This window comes from Mizuhopecten yessoensis, unplaced genomic scaffold, assembly GCF_002113885.1.
Source record: "Mizuhopecten yessoensis strain PY_sf001 unplaced genomic scaffold, ASM211388v2 scaffold10921, whole genome shotgun sequence".
Classification (NCBI taxonomy): Eukaryota; Metazoa; Mollusca; class Bivalvia; order Pectinida; family Pectinidae; genus Mizuhopecten; species Mizuhopecten yessoensis.
Window position 1 is genome coordinate 476,681 of NW_018408788.1, and position 19,871 is coordinate 496,551.

Consider the following 19,871-nt stretch of genomic DNA (forward strand, 5'->3'; position numbering starts at 1 on the left):
TCTTGAATACAATCATTTCATTGAATTTCTTTTTACAGAATGTAGAACTATACCTCACAATAAACTTGCTATTCATATTCAATACCAACAATGATAAGCATCACTGGGTACATATCATAAAAAGATGTTGTTGAATATCTACTAAAAGACAGTGTTGAATACCTACTGTACAAAAGGAGACTTTTGCCCTGTCAAACTTTCACCCTTCATAGATATAAGAAATATTCGCTCAGTGTTAATTTTGCCTAACACATGTAATGAATGTAAATGATATATGAGTATGCCCTCGTTACGGAGGCGAAAGATAAATGTCTGAACATTTTCTATTGTACAGTATGTAATTTTGAATGAACTTATGAACATACAACTTTGACAACATCGGAGCATGTACATAATTTATTATAGGTGACATATAGCGATGATGGGAGGGCTGATATTTTCTATCATAGAGATTCATAGCATAACCCTCAATAAATACAACAAAGAAAACAGGGCACAATCACTACACCAAACAATCCTGGTGTAGAACAAATCTAGCACAGCCCTGGAAATATTACATTATTACACTAAAGTATCGTAGTCCTTGTATCAGTCACTGGTAAGTAGTCCTTGGGTGGGTCATATTGACATCTGTCTATTTTCAGGCCCCACCTGTACATGCACTACAGCCACAGGATGTTGGCACTGTGTACATTTTGGGGAATGTTGTGCCGTCTGTGCAGTGAAGGGTGACATTATGTGCGACAGTGTTCTGAGGTTGACAACAGTTACAGTTGTTGTCAAAGCCACGCATCAGTGTAGTGTATTTCGCGCGAGATTGACAGTAACCAGAACACTCTGTGAGATCTTGAATCGGTTCCGTATTCTGACAGATGACATTGTTCCTCGTGACCTTGAAAAATCCTACAGTGGCAGCTGGTTGACCGAACATTAGATGTGGCGAACACTCTGAACAAGTCTGGCTTGCAGTTGCTATGACAAAAAAACGAGGTAAACAGATTTAATGCACTACTTCTCAAGACATTCTGAGAGAAATTGTATAATGATTTAAACATGAGTCTTTATTTTTATTAAAAAAAAAAGATTAATTTCATATATACTGGGTATGCTACTATTTTTGGTTATAAATAAGGGTTTAATGCAGATGTTACACGCCTGCAGGGAGGCCTTGATTGAAGTGTTAAAAAGGACATCACGAAATATCTCCCGAGTTTCATTACAACATATTTGTACCAACTATTGCTGAAATGAAATGCCTATGGAAGGTTGAAATAAAATAACTGGACATTGAGTTGTACAACTTACCTCTGACTACACAAGTCTTACAGCATCCAGTGCTGTCATACTCTGTCTGGTTCTGAAAAAAAATCAATCATTTAGTCAAGAGACAATTTCATTATTTTGTCAGGAAGGCCCATTCTTGAAAATAAAGTGAAAGATTTTTTCAATCATAAAATTTAACAGATTCCACTATTAATTCCTAGTTTTAAACAGTTATTAGTGTTTTACAGGAGTACCCCAGGGATTGAAACATTACACACTTGTCACTGTCCCATTTGATACACACTTGATTCTGTATACACAATTAATGCTGATACATAATTATTCAATAGCCATGTACACTTGTCAATAGTCCGATAGTCTAACTTAACTGTTTCAGAGTGCTCCTATTTTTTACATACTCATTTCTGTGAACTGATCTTTCTGTACCTATTCTGAGGGTAAGTTATGTATCACTACATAGGTGTCTCAGTTTTCAGTTTTAATATAGATGAAAATATCATTTTATTCAAAATGAATCTGAAATGTGTCATTTTGCAACTAGCTTGGTACAACATCCAAACTTTGAAATATACTTTTCCAAATGTAAGGAGCTTACCCCTTTGCATGTTGGTAGGTTGTCAGTGCGACAATCAAGCTGTGTTTCCCGTATGAGATAGCTGGTACTGCTCACATCAAAGTCACACACTTTGGAGTAACATCGCTGAGCTCCGGGTAGGGATTGACCATCCTGAAACATATATGTTTTTATTTTATATTTGATGAAACCATAATCTGAATTTCAACTTCCAAGAACTATATATTTAATAATGTAAAAAAATAAATTTAGAAGGCAATGTTTCTTTTAGTTGAATATGATATAAATTTCTTATCGGTGCAACCCTTTTGAAGTAAAGTGACAAACAATACTTGGTGAAACTTTTTTCAGATACAGTAAAACTATGCCATACTGCCAAGAAATGTCCATGGAAATGTTTTGCATCTTAAACGGTTTAGAGACACATGATGAAATAAGCACAGAGGAATTGTATCTCTTACCTTGAAGACTTGACCATTGGCCACGCAGCCAACAGACCTACACTGACCACAGCACTGGTCAGTAGCATTAACTCGCTCCTCTCCCTGTGTAACAAATATAAAATGCATAATTCTGGGCTTAACCTTTAATGAACATCATCAACATCACATAACACATATGAAAACAGGCTTATGCACAAAATTAGATTTATTGATCTTTCTACGTAAGTTTTGAGCTTACATTAACATATGTACACTAAATTCTTTAAAAAAATCTTGAAATCAGAAGAAAAAGCTGAAATTATAATACTATAAAAGTGTGGAATTTTCATGCATGGAAATGTTCATGTTATAACTCTTTAAACAGATTGTAGTGTGGACATTTTTGTGTGGTTCAGAAATCTTTATTAATCATTGACCACGACTTTACTCACCAGTTTACAGTCGGGACATGTCTCGCTGTGACACACCGTCTCACTGCTTCCATCAGCCTTATCAAGTGTACACTGGCATGTTTTACACATTCCATCTTTCCAGGTCTCGCCAACCTGAACGGACATAATCAGTTACCATTTTATGACTACACATGTACAGTACATTTATGTTACAAGTTACATACATATTACATTACCATCTTCAATCACTTAACCTTTACAATGATTTACATCAGAGATCCTGCTGAGGTGTTTGCAAGGATTTGAACTAAATAGGTATGGTAGTTCAGCTATAGATTACTAGGTGCAGGTCGGGTTTACTTGGCCCCTTAAAAACTGCATCCCTGGCCCATATTAACTGGTACCCTTGACCATTATAATTTGTGACAGCAGGTCCAAAGCAACACAAAACTAATCTCTAGTTACTTGAGTATAGTGCACACTTATAATTACTGATGTAGGTTTAGATCCAAGTTGTTGATAATCTAACAAGAACAGTATTAATATGACGGGACACAGGACCCGTGAAAATTAGTCATTAGTTTGAGTGAGGGTTTGTGGCACTGTGAATTGAGCAAGAGAGAGAAGGCCCTGCTACCAAACAGTAAAGGGAGGTAACCTCTGGTCAGTGAGGCTTGTGTAGCTTACCTGGTGTGTGACTGGGTATGGTGCAGGGTTAGGTACCGCAGTGGCGTTGACAAAACCTGAGGTGTAGCGACAGACACTGGGCTGTGGAGTGGGAGTAGGTTTAGGTACTGTAAAATAGATGAATAAGATGAGGAAACCATGACGATGGTGAAACAGGTGTTAAAATTCATTGGATCTGTGTCAAAGCCTACACAATACAATCTGCAAGAAATACATCTATTAAACTAAATACAGTAAAACTTGTCAAAATCGTCCATTTAAAAATAATGAAACCTACATAATCAAGCCTTTTGACTACTTGCAGATCAAACTGTATATATATGTGTGTTTCTATGCAAGTTAATCTGACATGTGAAACTGAAAACTTGTCAATTTCAAAAGAAAGCTTTGTACTGAATTTCTTTGTACCTGATGACATAACACATTATATATTTTTCCTTCTTATTCTTAACCCAGAATAAGTATTACAATTGACACACACACAGCTGTACAAGATTACAATGGAAGGTTTAAATTTCCTAGAGAGGTCGACAACTTACCACAGGCATACATGGAACAGTTACAGTCGGTGTCCACCATTGTGACGATTGAACCTGGACGACATGATGGGCGTACGGGGGTAGGACAGGTGGTTGGGCAATCTGTGAAAAAAAAGGATACATTGATAGAGGAAGGGGGTGATGTTATGGGAGGAACTAAGATTATAGCAAACTGACAACATTTTTACTTATCTAGTTAAGAGAAAGCAAGCTGTTTGTTTTAATGAAAAAAAAAAAAAAAAAGGTTTTATAAGAGGTATTTTGTTTTCAGAAAATCAATAAGAATATTTTTGAAAGTATTCATGGCAAAAGGTCAATATTTTCATGATTAGATCTTATCTGGATTTTGAAATACCTGGGACCTTAAGTGATAAGAGCAGCTAAAATTCTGTGGTACATTTAAAGATCAGCAGCTCATATCCTGAAGTAACTGACCCTGCTTGAATCCAAAGGTAAGCCGAGTAGCTCAAACCTGAGATAGGCTGAGCAACACAAATCCAATGCTGGTTTTGTAACAGAGTTCTGAGGCAATAATACAGTAAACCCACATTATAATTTCATCCTTTTGTCCTGAGAGAATTTGGCACTATAAGGGGGTTTGGCAATAGTTGAGGAAAATTTATAAGAGGATTTTTAAGAAAATGAGAAGAGACATTGAAATATGATGGCGGTAAACAAGATGGCAAATAGAATGAGGGGCAATACATTGAGGTTTTACTGTACAAAAATCTAAAATCTTGGAAGTCATATTTGCAGGTCAAAATAAATACAGTTCTAATCATATCAGTATATCATCTGTCCTGGTGTTTTTTTGTTAACTTACCACATCTGAAATGGAGACAACACTCGCCAGGATTGATGGCGGCCATGACGTGGGGCGTGGTACAAGTAACCTGGGAGGTGCTACAGTGGTCAGGCTTGCACACTGCCTGGTAACGATCACAACAACCATCCTCTGTTTTCACTATCTGGGCTACCTCACCTTCTTGAAGGAATGGTCGTACTAATGGCTGGCAAGCAGATGTGCTGCAGTGGTCTGTAACACAAAAATAAAGGTAAGATTATATAAATGGTAGGCAAACATCATGGCTGCATTAGTCTGTAATACAAAATATAAGAATTATTATTTGATGATTTTTTTTTTGAAATAGTATATGTTCTAAAAGAATGAAATTCAAAACTGAAGATTTATGTACAATGTACAAGAATTCAAAATGATCATCTCATGGTGATAAACACATAAAAAATATGTAAAATTTGAGATATTTTTCAAAAATCACACATTAAAATTAGTGTTAACTCCTCTTTAAAATAATCAAGACATTGAACAGCCAGAACCAACCTATTGTCAAATGGCTGATAAAGTCAACAAGTTCTTAGCTCATTCACACCTGAGATTTCATAATGAACTATTCCAACCTTTGAATTGGAAGAGTTCATGTGCATCTTCGGGGGTAAATGAGTTAATACAAATGTTCAAATTTGTAAATAATGTTACTGAAAAATAACTAAGATTTTGTCTTTATTGCTTTTGGACGATTTTGAGTTTTATCCCTGTCAGGAATGAGCAAGACAAGACTTTGCATGTTGTTTTAACAGAATTATCATCAGAAGCATTGTCGACGCTGTTCTCACCTGAAGTTGGTATGGCAGTAAGGGCTGGAGTTGGATTTGGTGTCACAGCTGAAAGACATAATATTAGTTGTAATCTTTTTCATAGGAAGTAGAAAGGATCAGAAGAATTCTACACCATAGGTTTGAAGATTCTCAAAGAAATATTGAAAATTAGCAGCTTTAAAGAAAGAAAAATTAAAGAACCAAAATTTAATATAATTTGCATGGTATTGAATACTCAGTTTATTTGTTGTATGCCATTTTGTTAAATAATAATTGCGGGCACATATTGACAAGGAACAGATGTTTCACAAAATATTACTTGTAGTTTAGATTTTTTGCACTATGGTTTATAGTGTAAAATTTAGATGTTCTTGTAAATTATGCCAACATTTTAAAAGAAATCATGAATCAGGGAATTTTTAAACAGTACTTACCCGTTGAACACTGGCAGTGATATCTGATCTTGTAGTTTGTACATTGTATAGGGAAATTATCGATATCCTGGCACGACAGACCAATATCAGTGGTACACTGAATTATCTCCCCTGTTGAGTAGGACGGAACATTCATGTCGATCGAGAAGCATTCAATTCGGTCGAGTGTTCCACCAGCACAGGCTCCTGTGTGTTTCTGGTATAGAGCGGCTGAGGGTTCAATGTCTCCATCACTTGTCCTGTTGTTCTCGTTGTACCAAGATAACCATCCACTAACACAGTCTGAAAGGATAAAAGACAAACAAAAACTACTCATGTAGCTTACAAAATCTTAAAAATCAGAAATGCAGAATTTCCCGCACTTTTTATATGTAGTGAAACTGTATGGGCTGGATCGATTGTCGGCGACCAGGTATCTCCTATTGCAAAGCATCTGTCTAGAGTTTTTAGGATCACATGTTCGAACCCTGGTTTGGCCATGCATTTGTTCTGTCTCGTTACATACAGTGTATATATATAGAGTGGATTACTGTTATTCAGCTAAACTTCATTACCAGCTAAAAGTGATTTTTTTATGTTATTTGATTACTGAAATATTTCTGTATAGAAAACAAGAAAACTGTTCCCCCGAACTTAATGCCTGGATTACTGGAACAATTCTCTATATCACAATTATCACTTTGACTCAAACTTTACACTGTTACAACCATTCTTATAGGAGACCAACACAATACTAGATACACAAGTACTGACACTGTCATCCCCTTTTTTTCTTCCAGAAATTTAGAATATATCTTTGAAAATATCCCCACATGAATTTGTAAATCATGAATTAAGATATCTAGTGAATACTGTACACAGGAATTTTTTTTCTGCAATTTTACCGGTAATGTTTCGGCTTTTTTCGCCCACTGTATTATATTAAATGAGGGGGAATTTATCATTACAGCACACATTAAATAAACAACATATCATACACAGTAACTAAATGTGAAGGGTGAAATTCATACTGGGCAAATATGTGTTTTTCTGACAAAGGGTTAAAATGTTTGTATGGGCAAAAAATTTCCAGTATACAGAATTTGTTCAGGCTTTTTCAAAACATATTCATTGTATATGTAGTGTAAAAACTCTACATTAAGCCCCATTTCATTCACCACCTTGCTTCATATTAATACATGTACCAATATATTTCCCTTATTTTTTACCAATTTCTTTATACATAGCTCTTTCCAAATACTGCGCTTCATGGTATAAAAGATATCTTGTAGATCATTTGCAAAGATATTGAAGAGAATTACAGCTCCTGCCCTGGTCATTTACTTACTAGATGTACTTGGAGTAGAGTACATGTCATGACCTGGGATTGGCTTTGTTGGAATTCCTGGGGCGCGGGTAGGTGTGACCTTGTTAACATCTGGTCCAACTGTGGGGGTTCCCAGTGAACCTCCAGGGGGAGCAGCACTGGGTGTGACTGGGGGGGTGAACAAGGGCACGACAACTGAAAATAGAAACATTACACGGTATAATATGAATACTGATCAAGTTTTATCAGAAACCAGTCCTTTTTGATGAAGTTATTGTGCAGAGACTATTGACAAATTAGAGCATAGTATACAAACTAGTTACGAAAAGATTTTACGGTTTGTTTTCAAAAAATGTGTTTCCTCCTTTTTAACATCAGAATAAGGAGTTAACATAATGAGTCTATTGAATTGTATTGTGTTAGGCCAATCCACTTAACTCTTGAATGTTTGCTCGGACAAAAGGATTAATTGAAGGATGCTCCGAATACTGCAAAAAGCTAAATACAATTAATGTAGATTAAATTAGCAGAGTCAGATATCTATGATTTTTCAAAATTCTACGTACCGCATGACAGCTCGTCATCGATACAGTCAATGACTCCATCACACTTGGCAACGGCGGGGATACACTGACCGTTTCCACAGCGGAACTCACTGGCATCACATGTGACACAAGAACATTCACAGGTGGAGACGTTGAAACCTTTGGTGTAGCCCTGTTAACAAACATTTCCTATTTAACCACTGGTGATACCTCTGTCTCTGTAATTTCGATGATATTTTTAATTCCGATGGGGTGTGAACTTATTCTCTGGTATTCTTAAATTTAACAAAAAATAGCTTGATGGTCATTTTCAGATGTTCCCTTCTCCCCTTTTTCCCCATTTTAATCATTTGATTTCCTAGTCGATGGTTCATCTCATGGGTTTAATATTTATATAAACATGCATGCAGGAGGTTTCTCATCTAACATGCTCCTTTTGTTTCATTCATTCATGCTCTATTTGTTCTTGATAACTAGCACATTTATATTTCTTTTATAATAGTAAATTATATATAAATAATATATATAAATATATTTTTACATTTTAATAAAGTCAAACCAGCTCTACAACCAATCACCTTTGTAGTGATTTCTTTGTAAAACTGAAACCATTTGTCTAACTTCCAATGTGTGTTTTCTATACACATTTGACTGTTTATAAAAATCACTGAGCTACATATGGATACTGTTACCTATATTTATACTGACCATGTCTACCTGTTTACGTAGCCAGATGTTTCTACGAGAGTACTTACGTCCATACATAGAGGACACTGTTTGGGCAGACAGGACACTTGTCCAGCGAAACACTGGCATGTCTCACACTGGGAATTCTCCATCATGTCACCAGGCTAAGATGAAAAACAGCCAATATTGTAAAATAAAGGTAATTTATTTCCACTTAATACATTCCATGTTATATCTTATCTTTTTGTGGAGCAGTGTATTCAAAAGAGTTCTTATTGATTTTTCCGGTTAGTTATTATACTTATGAACTTTATTTATTTTACAACAATTATGAAATAAGTCAGTTCAAATTATAATAATCACTCTTGTTGGCCCGGATGTTTTCGGTTGACGCCTTAACAGACAAAACCAATGGAACAGTTTGTAAAAAGCAAAATGACAATTCACAGCTTTGATTTTGCAGTGTTATTTTGTTGATTTATTTGTGCAGTATTAAATATGTGTGCTATTAAATTTTTGAAGTTTTAATTTTGTGCAATATTAAACTGGCAATTTTGAAACTATAGGTTTACAGATTAACTGTCCTGAAAAGACCGGGTATCGACAGTGGTGTTGAATTTGCTGATTCAGCATATTGTGGAAACGGCAAATATAACACTAATTTGCAAAAATTACCACGCATGAATTCTATATCTAAAGGTTTCAAGTATGTTCAATCAAATCAATGATAGTTCCATACAAGCTGAAAACTGTTAATTTATAGTTATACATCAGCACCAATACATGGAAGTAAAGACATTTACCCGAACAAGTTTGCCCTCGATGAGACAGGTACATTCCGATTTCCTCACACAGGTCATGCCATCACAGACGAGACCTGGGGCACATCCATTCACTGGACAGCGTGATGTATCAATACCTTCAAAGCACACAGATCCGTTGTATTTGTTAGTGACGAAAACAGTAGATCCCATCATCGGGGCCATAGACGGGGTTGGACGTGGGATGGGTGGCACTGAAAATTGAAAAAATTAAAAATTAGTAATCCAGACTACTATTATGGAGCTTTGTTTCCTAAAATCAGGAATACACACACATTTGTTTGTAATTCTGGTAAGGGTAGGTTTGTTGGCAATTTCTGTTTCAGAAATTCTCTGAATATTGACTCATTTATAAACAGCTACAATATTGGCTCACTTTTGAATGGCTATAATATTCATTATAAAGCTGTCATTTTTAATAAGACTCACTCATCCAGATATAATATGGTGGCCATTTATGTTGAATTGCAACTACTAGAAAACCTGCAAGTACCAAAATTTAGGCTTCAAACTCACTCAGGTTCTGAATTTAAGTGCCTAAATACAGTTTATGGGACAAACAATGCTTAATACACTGTACCAATATCCAATATTTGCATCAACATTTTTTGTTGTTGTACATTTTGAAGTATCACATACAATTCATTTAAATAAACTGCCAAATAACTTGAGCTATGGACGTGTTCTATGGGAACCTCCACTCCAAGTAAACCTGTACTCAGATACCTTTAAAATAACTCCAAAAGGAATTTAAAGTGGTCTCTTAACACAGATGGTCTCCTAATAAGGTTCAATTGTACCTACCTTTTAACAACAGTACTTACCACACTCGGGACTGTTGCGCAGACACCCAAGTCTGACCTTGTAGTCGAAACAACCATGACTGTCTGCCTGGTCAGCGTTGTTGCAAACCAATCCCTGCCACAGATTACAGCTGACCACTTGACCGGTCTCGTTGTATGCCACTCCAGTGGCCGTGCGGCACTCAATCTTCATTGGACTGTGACAATTCTGTGAAGCGGCCTTCACTTTTTCAATCCTCTCGAAATCTCCACCACTGAGTGGAGTGGGTTGGCCTATATTTACCCAAGCATCGTAATCTACACAGCTTTCATCTGGAACACCAGGCAACAAGAGAAGCTAAATAAATGAGGTTTTCACGTCCCACCGCACGCACCCATCCATTTGCTGGTTATTTCCCCATATTTTTTTTAAATATCATAATAGTGTGAACCTTGTTATCTAGACTTGTTTGTTATGTTAAATTTCCAGACAACCATGTACATGTAGATGCCCCTTTCTGGTTCCATAACCTAACCTAATCTTAATTCTAAAATATATGTCTCCCTTGAAGTTTTACAACTGGTACCTGGTAAATCTAAATTGAGGTTGAAGGGACATCACTAACATTACTGAGGTATAACTTGACTCACTAAACTTACCAACAGCTTTGGTAGGAAGAGGGGTAGGTATCTTTCCTGGAGTGCCTGCAGTTGTCACTGTAAGAAAGTTGATAAATCATATCAGATATGGAATAATTTTATCTTCAGTAAGATTCATCAGTTTGGAAATATGTAATATCAAAGTATATCATTTTGATTGCAGATTAAAAAATAAATTATTCCATATCCAAGTTTTACCTTCTTCACAAACAATGTACATATTAAACCTGTCACAATGTTGGAAGACCAACTGGTCCCTTTGTCAAGCTATCATAGACGTTGTTACAAGTTTGATATGTGCATTGTTTGTGCATAAAGTAAAATTTTGATATGAAATAATTTTATTCATGGCATCTTTAAATTTCCAATAAAAATGGTTTGCTTTGAGCTACAAATGGTAACTATAAAAGAATACTTGCTTGTTCCCTAACATCCATACTGTTACATCATTATACATGTATACAGTCCGTTAAGTTGAACCAAGAATTTTCTGTAATAAAGTTGCTGACAAACATATCTTCACAGATACGTAACATACTATGTGGAATGCATTCATTGATGTTATTACCAGAGATTTATGAGAATACCAGTGTGAATTTGAATCCTGAACTATACAGTGGAACTTGAATGGGTGTATAACTGGCAACCATGGCCAGCTGATAGAGCACTTGTCTAGAAATCTTAGAGTCCAGATTTAAATCATGGTTTGCCATTTTACCTCCAAAAGAATTGAATGAAGAAAAGGACTTACTTGGGTAAGAGACAAAACAGCCGTGGATTTCAAACCTCATCGTAACCTTTCCATGGTAGCTCTGTGGATTTATCCTGATGTAGCGAGCTCGGATCGGGTTGGAGAAGAAGTGTGTAATGGGAGTGACAGAGTCGAAGTTACCGTTGAACAACTGCAAATCAATGTGACACAGTTATTTAGCAAAAAACATTCCATTTGAACAGCAGACAAGCTTTTATAAAAAAGAAACAAAAAACTTGAATAGTCTCCTGTGTTTTAATGAAACAAATCCTTATGATCATATCTCAGCATAATAAACTGAATCTACAAATACATTTCCTTTAAATTGCAAATTAACTGGTTAACATTTCCATGGGTGTTTAGACCTGTAAGGCTAAAATGCTGACTTTGGAGGATCACCAGAAATCAAGAGCTTTTGTTACCTTTGACATTAATCTGCATGTAAATCTACAAAGTCGGTTTCTATATTTTTAGAAAAGAACAAATGTGTTGGGACGTGATAAACAAAGACATAATAAATGAAGACAGCTTTTGTTACCTTCTCTGCTCCATCCTCTCTGTACGTGTTCCAGTTGAGGCCGTCTGTTGAGTAACGCACGTAGTATGACGTCACATAGGACGGTATATTAGGGCGGCCCTGGGTGGTTAACCCGGAGATCAGGGATGACTGTAGGAAGTCAACCTGTTGAAACAAACTATCTTTAGTAACTAGATGTAACTAGTGCTACATAAACGAGACTTATTAATGAAGTCACCAATTTTATATTGAATTCCGATACAATTTTTTCTACATGAAAGGATAAAATCTTTTAAGAATCAAATAAGTTAATAAAACATTTTTAAAGGTAGAGTTTTCTCCCTTATATGAATACAACATGAGTAGAAAAATGCACTACCTAACATTTACAGCTGTCTGTGCTCACATGAATTGGGAATATAGCAGCATTTTTAACCCTTTCACCACTGTAAACCATAATGGACTCATCCTTAATTTTTTTTGGTAGAGTCTATGAAAGTAACCTAGGGGTGAAAGGGTGGATGAAACTGGAAGGATATCTAAAAAAACAAGTTTTTAAGAAAAGAAAGCTCAATTTTGCTGAGGGAAGCAGCCTGTTATTATTAACTGACATGTAAAACCTAGTCTAAAAAATACTGCTGAGATAGACGGCTGCTATGATTATCTGATTTACCTAGTTACACGGGCTGCAACGATATATCGTCATATTTTGAATACGTATGATGCACAATATTTTTTGAGAGGTTAAAATACACTTCCAATATTTTTAAAATTTGGTCATTTCTGAATTTTGTCTACTCATATCGGTTCCAACACGGCGAGTGGCAGCTCCAGCTTGGCATGCACATCGAACGGCGTTAATTGTGTGAATCTTTAAAGTCATGCCCATTTTGGACCAGGTCTATTTCCAGTTGTAATATTGCCATTAACATTTGCAACACGTCTTTTCTCTGTGTTTCTTTTGTTACTTTATTTATTGTGATACATATTGTATCATGACCACAGTATCATGATATGAATCATATCATCATCTAAATGTACCGTTGCAGCCCTACTAGTTACAGGAGACAGAAACAGTCTAGTTTCACGAAGACCTAACGATAAATCACCTGTACAAATTGGTTCTTGTTATCAATGGCTGCAGTCCATGCTGTGGGTCCTCCAAGACGAGCCTTGTATGGGGCGGAGTTAGCATCACGCGAGGATGAGGCTGTAATCATGTCATCACGGATCTGGTGGTTCTGCATTCCCATCTGTTCCTTACAGGCAGCTGTGGAAAGTTACATCAACTTTACTAGGTTTCTAATAATTATTGAGTATTAAATCTCAAAGTAGGATCATTTTCAATACAAATAGACGCTGAAATTGTTTTGATAATTCAATAACAAAAATGAAATTCTTGATAGCTAGGATAGTGGGTATCACTAGGTATTCTCAGTGGGTATCACTAGGTATTCTCAGTGGGTATCACTACGTAATCTCAGTGGGTATCACTAGGTATTCTCAGTGGGTATCACTAGGTCTTCTCAGTGGGTATCCATAGGTATTCTCAGTGCGTATCACTACGTAATCTCAGCGGGTATCACTAGGTACTCTCAGTGGGTATCACTGAGAATACCTATTGATACACTCTGAGAATACCTAGTGGTATCCACTGAGAATACCTATTGATACACTCTGAGAATACCTAGTGACACCCCACTGAGAATACCAAGTGATACCCACTGAGCATACCTAGTGATACCAACTGAGAATACTTAGTGATACCCACTGAGGATACCTAGTGATACCAACTGAGAATACTTAGTGATACACACTGAGAATAACTAGTGATACCCACTCAGGATACCTGGTGATACCCACTGAGAGTACCTAGTGATACCCTACTGAGAATACTTAGTGATACACACTGAGAATAACTAGTGATACACACTGAGCATACCTAGTGATACCAACTGAGAATACTTAGTGATACACACTGAGAATTCCTAGTGATCCCCACTGAGAATTCCGAGTGATACCCACTGAGCATAGCTAGATATACCCACTGAGAATACCTAGGTATTCTCAGTGGGTATCACTAGGTATTCTCGAACTCAGTCATCCTAATATTTGTAATGTGACTTTACCTGGAACCAAAGGAAAACTATATTTATTATTTGTTCGGGGGTAACACAGGGCAAAGCTTTTAGTAGTTTAAATCTTTCAGTAACAAAAAAATGAATTTCTTGATATCTAGGAAAGATCTCGAAGTCAGTCATCCATGTCAAGTGACTTTACCTTATAAAGTTTACTTACTAGGAATGCTATTGGCGGGGGTCACAGAAACGGCTGTAGGATTCACAGCGCTGTGAGGGGGTGCTGGTGTAGGAATGTCTGTAAACAGAGGAATACCAACCGAAATAAGATGGTTATACATGTATCAGCTTACAGCTTTGATTTATTTTCCTTTCATATATAAATCTCACCTTATCTCCATTTTGGTACTAAAAATCATATATATATATACCCAAAATGTTTATTTTTGCAAAAGATCACTACAGAAAGTTAAATTCTCTCAAAAGGGCAAAACTAACTGAAAATTTAACTTACCAGCGCAGTCACACCAATATTGGACCTTATAGTCACTACAAGGAATAGGGAAGTTATCAGCATTGTTACATGTCAGACCACTATCAAGGTAGCAGCTGGCAATCTCTCCAGCACTGGCGAACTCGATGCCTTCTTTTGTCATACACTGTATTTTGGTCACGTTTCCTCCAGGACAGAACTGTTTCTTCTCAGCAGGTGTCATGGCTTCGTGCTCCATGTCACCACTTGTGGGGTTGTCGCGGTTCAGCCACTGCGACCAGCGTTTGTCACATGGTACAGGGGCTGGTGTTGGCTTTCCTGTTTGACCTACTGGGGCCATAGTTGGCTGACCAGTTTGACCAGCTGGTCCTAGAGTTGGGTTTCCAAACTTTCCCACCATGGGATTGACTGTTGGTGTTCCCAGACAGTAAAATAACATTAATTCAGATCATACAGGAACGATTCAGTCATGTTTATTTAAAGAAAAGTTGTGTTCCAAATGCTTATATTTACAATTCCACTGCAAGTTCTTATACAAACATTACATGAAGATAATTCATTCCTAGTACCATAAACACAATAGGATCAGGGTAATCATTTGATAATTCTACAGCTGACCTGCATAACATAAGAGCGTCATAAGAAACAAACATTTAGATGCATATTAAAATACCTTGGATGACATAAAACTCCTAAAGGTAATAGAAAATGCATTGGTGTTGAACCTTTCTGATTGCCAGATACAAGATGTAAGTTTTTCTGGTAATATTTCTGGGTAAATTATTTCTTTTTTTCCCCATGTTAACTTACCAGCACAGTCACACCAATATTGGACCTTATAGTCACTACAAGGTATAGGGAAGTTATCAGCGTTGTTACAGGTCAGACCAGAGTCAAGATGGCAGGTGGCGATCTCTCCAGCACTGGCGAACTCGATGCCTTCTTTCGTCATACACTGTATTTTGGTCACGTTTCCTCCAGGACAGAACTGTTTCTTCTCAGCAGGTGTCATGGCTTCGTGCTCCATGTCACCACTTGTGGGGTTGTCGCGGTTCAGCCACTGCGACCAGCGTTTGTCACATGGTACAGGGGCTGGTGTTGGCTTTCCTGTTTGACCTACTGGGGCCAGAGTTGGCTGTCCTGTGTGATTTGGAGGTGAAGCAGTGGGTAATCCAGAACCATCAGGATGAGGTGCTACTGTTGGTGTACCTAATAGGTAAAACATGGTTTGTAATTCATAACTCTAAATAAAAACATAGATCTTTTATTTTACTCTACAAATCAAACCATTGTCATGCCATTAAAGATCACACACCAATTTTACAGATATCAAAACAATTTTAAGAAAAGCTGAAACATGTAGACACAAAGGTAGACTTCTTAAGTGTTGCAATGATTTTGAGAAAAAATAAGTAAAGCTTAAAATCATAAAATTAGTCCAACAAATACAGCAAATACTGAAGACAGCCTAATTAGCCAGCTAAAACATGTAGACACAAAGATAGACAGGTAAATTGTTCTCGTGGGAATGAGTATCCTTTTATTCATTTATGAGCCAAATAAATTAAAACAGTTTCAACTGTTACCTGTATATCATTGTTACCTGTATATCATTGTTACCTGTATATCATTGTTATCTGTATACCATTGTTATCTGTATACCTTTGTTACCTGTATATCATTGTTATCTGTATATCATTGTTACCTGTATACCATTGTTACCTGTATATCATTGTTACCTGTATATCATTGTTATCTGTATATCATTGTTATCTGTATATCATTGTTACCTGTATATCATTGTTATCTGTATACCATTGTTACCTGTATATCATTGTTACCTGTATACCATCGTTACCTGTATATCATTGTTATCTGTATACCATTGTTACCTGTATATCATTGTTACCTGTATATCATTGTTACCTGTATATCATTGTTATCTGTATATCATTGTTATCTGTATATCATTGTTACCTGTATATCATTGTTACCTGTATACCATTGTTACCTGTATATCATTGTTACCTGTATATCATTGTTACCTGTATATCATTGTTATCTGTATATCATTGTTACCTGTATATCATTGTTACCTGTATATCATTGTTACCTGTATATCATTGTTATCTGTATATCATTGTTACCTGTATATCATTGTTACCTGTATATCATTGTTACCTGTATATCATTGTTATCTGTATATCATTGTTACCTGTATATCATTGTTACCTGTATATCATTGTTACCTGTATATCATTGTTATCTGTATATCATTGTTACCTGTATATCATTGTTACCTGTATATCATTGTTACCTGTATATCATTGTTATCTGTATATCATTGTTACCTGTATATCATTGTTACCTGTATATCATTGTTACCTGTATATCATTGTTATCTGTATATCATTGTTACCTGTATACAACTGTTACCTGTATACCATTAATTGTTACCTGTATACAGTCATTATCAATATGTTTCTCTTACCCTTAACAGGTGTCTCTCTTTAAAATTGGAAAATATCAGCTTGTCACCCCCTAGGGGGAGATAGTCTCATGCAGAATGGCGTGATTTAAGTCATAACAATTGTTTGACGTCACGTCAACAGTATCAGACCATGGAAGACAACTCAGGATTTGCTGGAAAAACATGCAATCAGCGCTTGTATTTCATGCAATCACCACTTGTTGGTGGATTTGTGAGTGAAACAGGATGGGAGAAAAACAATCATCCCATATACCTTGAGGGTGTGACAGAGAAATCTCCAATCCGAGGGATGACGTTCTTGATTGTCTTACCGAGGCTTTGGTAGATTCTATTAATCTTTACAACTGTTAGTTACCTGTACATCCATACAATTGCCAGCGAAGTGCAATGGCGCCTTCCCAGACAGCAGGTATTATCTGTACATAACGAGCCACAAATGGTACTAAGTTCTGTTTCACAGCACTGTTGGAGTCGAAGTTTCCACCGATCAGCTGCAAAGATACAGTAATACATTCTCAATACAATTGCTCAGTTCTGCAAAACAGTAAAAAAATGATTTTTACAAAAAGTTTCCTATCTTGAAAATATACAGATTATGACATCTCAAATACAAAACATTGAAAACTGAAGAAACCTGAAAGTTAGGTGGCCATACACTAAGCTATGGGTGTTCATGTTATTTGAGGGTATACCTAAACACAACATTTCAAAAGTTAAGATTCTGGCAAAATTGACATTATGTTTAAAACAATATATATTATAGAAAAGTAGCTTAAAATGGCTGAAAACCTCAGGGAAGTGATTTCCTTTCTTATTTAGAAATATTTATCCCATAAGATAACCCCATACGCTCAATAATTCACCCATAAGCTTAACATATATCTTAAATCTCTAAGGTACATACACTGAATTCTTAAATTCTATATCTTAAACAACACTTAACTCATTTATCCCTGAAGACACATTTGAACTGTTCCAATTCAAGAGTTGTAATAGTTTATTATGAAATTTCAGGGGTGAATGAGATAACATCAATACATTAAGCCCTATATATTAAATCCATTAGCTGTATACTTTAAACCAATAAGTTCCAAACACGTAAGTTCTATACCTTGGGTTGACCATTCTCCGAGTAGTAAGAGAAGCGTCCACCATCTACAGAATACATGATGTAGTACGCCTTGACCCATGATGGCTGTGTTTTGTGACCCTTGCTGGTGAGTCCCATGATGACCTTGGGCTGTCCAAGGTCAACCCTAATCCACTGTGACTTGTCGTTGGTGCCGGACACCCAAGCTTGGTCCGTGAGACGGGAGTGTTGTGGACCAGTCAGAGCGGACTGGCTTGTCGAGGCACTCAGAACAGCATTGGACATATCTATCACTGTGCCTTTGTCCATAGGGTTTTCACAGACTGAATACAGATACATTATCAAAGCATCAGATGTGTTCAAAAGTCATGTAATGCAGGATTACATCAGTGTCTTTTTTACATAAATTTTACAACAGCCTGTTCTTTTATTAACTGGGAAAATATAGCATTATTTTTATTGATTTTTTTTGATCATTTTGGGAAAATAAAGCACTAATTTACTGAGTTTGGGATTACAGTAGAGGGTCCTAACCTTACTGAGTTTGGAATTACAGAACCGGGTCCTAACCTTACTGAGTTTGGGATTAACAGTAGAGGGTCTTAACCTTACTGAGTTGGGGATTACAGTAGAGGGTCTTAACATTACTGAGTTGGGGATTAAAAGTAGAGGGTCTTAACCTTACTGAGTTGGGGATTACAGTAGAAGGGCCTTAATCTTACCGAGTTGGGGATTACAGTAGAGGGTCTTAACCTTACTGAGTTTGGGATTAACAGTAGAGGGTCTTAACCTTACTGAGTTGGGGATTACAGTAGAGGGTCTTAACCTTACTGAGTTGGGGATTAAAAGTAGAGGGTCTTAACCTTACTGAGTTGGGGATTACAGTAGAAGGGCCTTAATCTTACCGAGTTGGGGATTACAGTAGAGGGTCTTAACCTTACTGAGTTTGGGATTAACAGTAGAGGGTCTTAACCTTACTGAGTTGGGGATTACAGTAGAGGGTCTTAACCTTACTGAGTTGGGGAATACAGTAGAGGGTCCTAACCTTACTGAGTTGGGGATTACAGTAGAGGGTCTTAACCTTACTGAGTTGGGGAATACAGTAGAGAGTCCTAACCTTACTGAGTTGGGGATTACAGTAGAGGGTCTTAACCTTACTGAGTTGGGGATTACAGTAGAGGGTCCTAACCTTACTGAGTTGGGGATTACAGTAGAGGGTCTTAACCTTACTGAGTTGGGGAATACAGTAGAGAGTCCTAACCTTACTGAGTTGGGGATTACAGTAGAGGGTCTTAACCTTACTGAGTTGGGGATTAAAAGTAGAGGGTCTTAACCTTACTGAGTTGGGGATTACAGTAGAGGGTCTTAACCTTACTGAGTTGGGGATTAAAAGTAGAGGGTCTTAACCTTACTTGAGTTGGGGATTACAGTAGTGGGTCTTAACTTTACTGAGTTGGGGATTTCATTCAGTAGAGGATCTTAATCTTACTTGGTATGAGATGACAAATGTGGGTATAAACCTTACCTGGTGCAGGGGTCACAGAAGGTGTTCCAGAGGTTGTTGTCACACTCAGGGTAGGAGCTGGACCTAGAATAAGTATTGAAAAAATTCACAACATGTCATGGTATTTGGAAAAATTGTCCTGAGATTTAAAGTCAAATACTGTTTTCAAAGCCTAG

The 19,871-nt window shown here is 36.7% G+C and overlaps 1 protein-coding gene across 1 annotated transcript in view; it reads right to left on the minus strand.

Moving 5' to 3' along the window:
* Nucleotides 1-381: 381 nt before the first annotated feature.
* LOC110463680 (mucin-5AC-like) overlaps nucleotides 382-19,871 on the minus strand; it is a 34,039-nt gene continuing 14,549 nt past the window's right edge. The window contains exons 11-35 of the mRNA XM_021518478.1: nucleotides 19,717-19,779; nucleotides 18,213-18,514; nucleotides 17,457-17,592; nucleotides 15,421-15,819; nucleotides 14,632-15,018; nucleotides 14,338-14,415; nucleotides 13,149-13,309; nucleotides 12,061-12,204; nucleotides 11,523-11,673; nucleotides 10,772-10,828; nucleotides 10,154-10,444; nucleotides 9,312-9,523; nucleotides 8,577-8,672; nucleotides 7,843-7,993; nucleotides 7,298-7,471; nucleotides 5,971-6,252; nucleotides 5,555-5,602; nucleotides 4,743-4,955; nucleotides 3,920-4,021; nucleotides 3,381-3,487; nucleotides 2,733-2,846; nucleotides 2,320-2,403; nucleotides 1,880-2,011; nucleotides 1,306-1,357; nucleotides 382-972 (exon numbers count right to left, since the gene is read on the minus strand). Coding sequence (XP_021374153.1) covers nucleotides 641-972; nucleotides 1,306-1,357; nucleotides 1,880-2,011; nucleotides 2,320-2,403; nucleotides 2,733-2,846; nucleotides 3,381-3,487; nucleotides 3,920-4,021; nucleotides 4,743-4,955; nucleotides 5,555-5,602; nucleotides 5,971-6,252; nucleotides 7,298-7,471; nucleotides 7,843-7,993; nucleotides 8,577-8,672; nucleotides 9,312-9,523; nucleotides 10,154-10,444; nucleotides 10,772-10,828; nucleotides 11,523-11,673; nucleotides 12,061-12,204; nucleotides 13,149-13,309; nucleotides 14,338-14,415; nucleotides 14,632-15,018; nucleotides 15,421-15,819; nucleotides 17,457-17,592; nucleotides 18,213-18,514; nucleotides 19,717-19,779 — 4,268 coding nt within the window. The 3' untranslated portion in view covers nucleotides 382-640. The remainder of the gene's footprint in view (nucleotides 973-1,305; nucleotides 1,358-1,879; nucleotides 2,012-2,319; nucleotides 2,404-2,732; nucleotides 2,847-3,380; nucleotides 3,488-3,919; nucleotides 4,022-4,742; nucleotides 4,956-5,554; nucleotides 5,603-5,970; nucleotides 6,253-7,297; nucleotides 7,472-7,842; nucleotides 7,994-8,576; nucleotides 8,673-9,311; nucleotides 9,524-10,153; nucleotides 10,445-10,771; nucleotides 10,829-11,522; nucleotides 11,674-12,060; nucleotides 12,205-13,148; nucleotides 13,310-14,337; nucleotides 14,416-14,631; nucleotides 15,019-15,420; nucleotides 15,820-17,456; nucleotides 17,593-18,212; nucleotides 18,515-19,716; nucleotides 19,780-19,871) is intronic.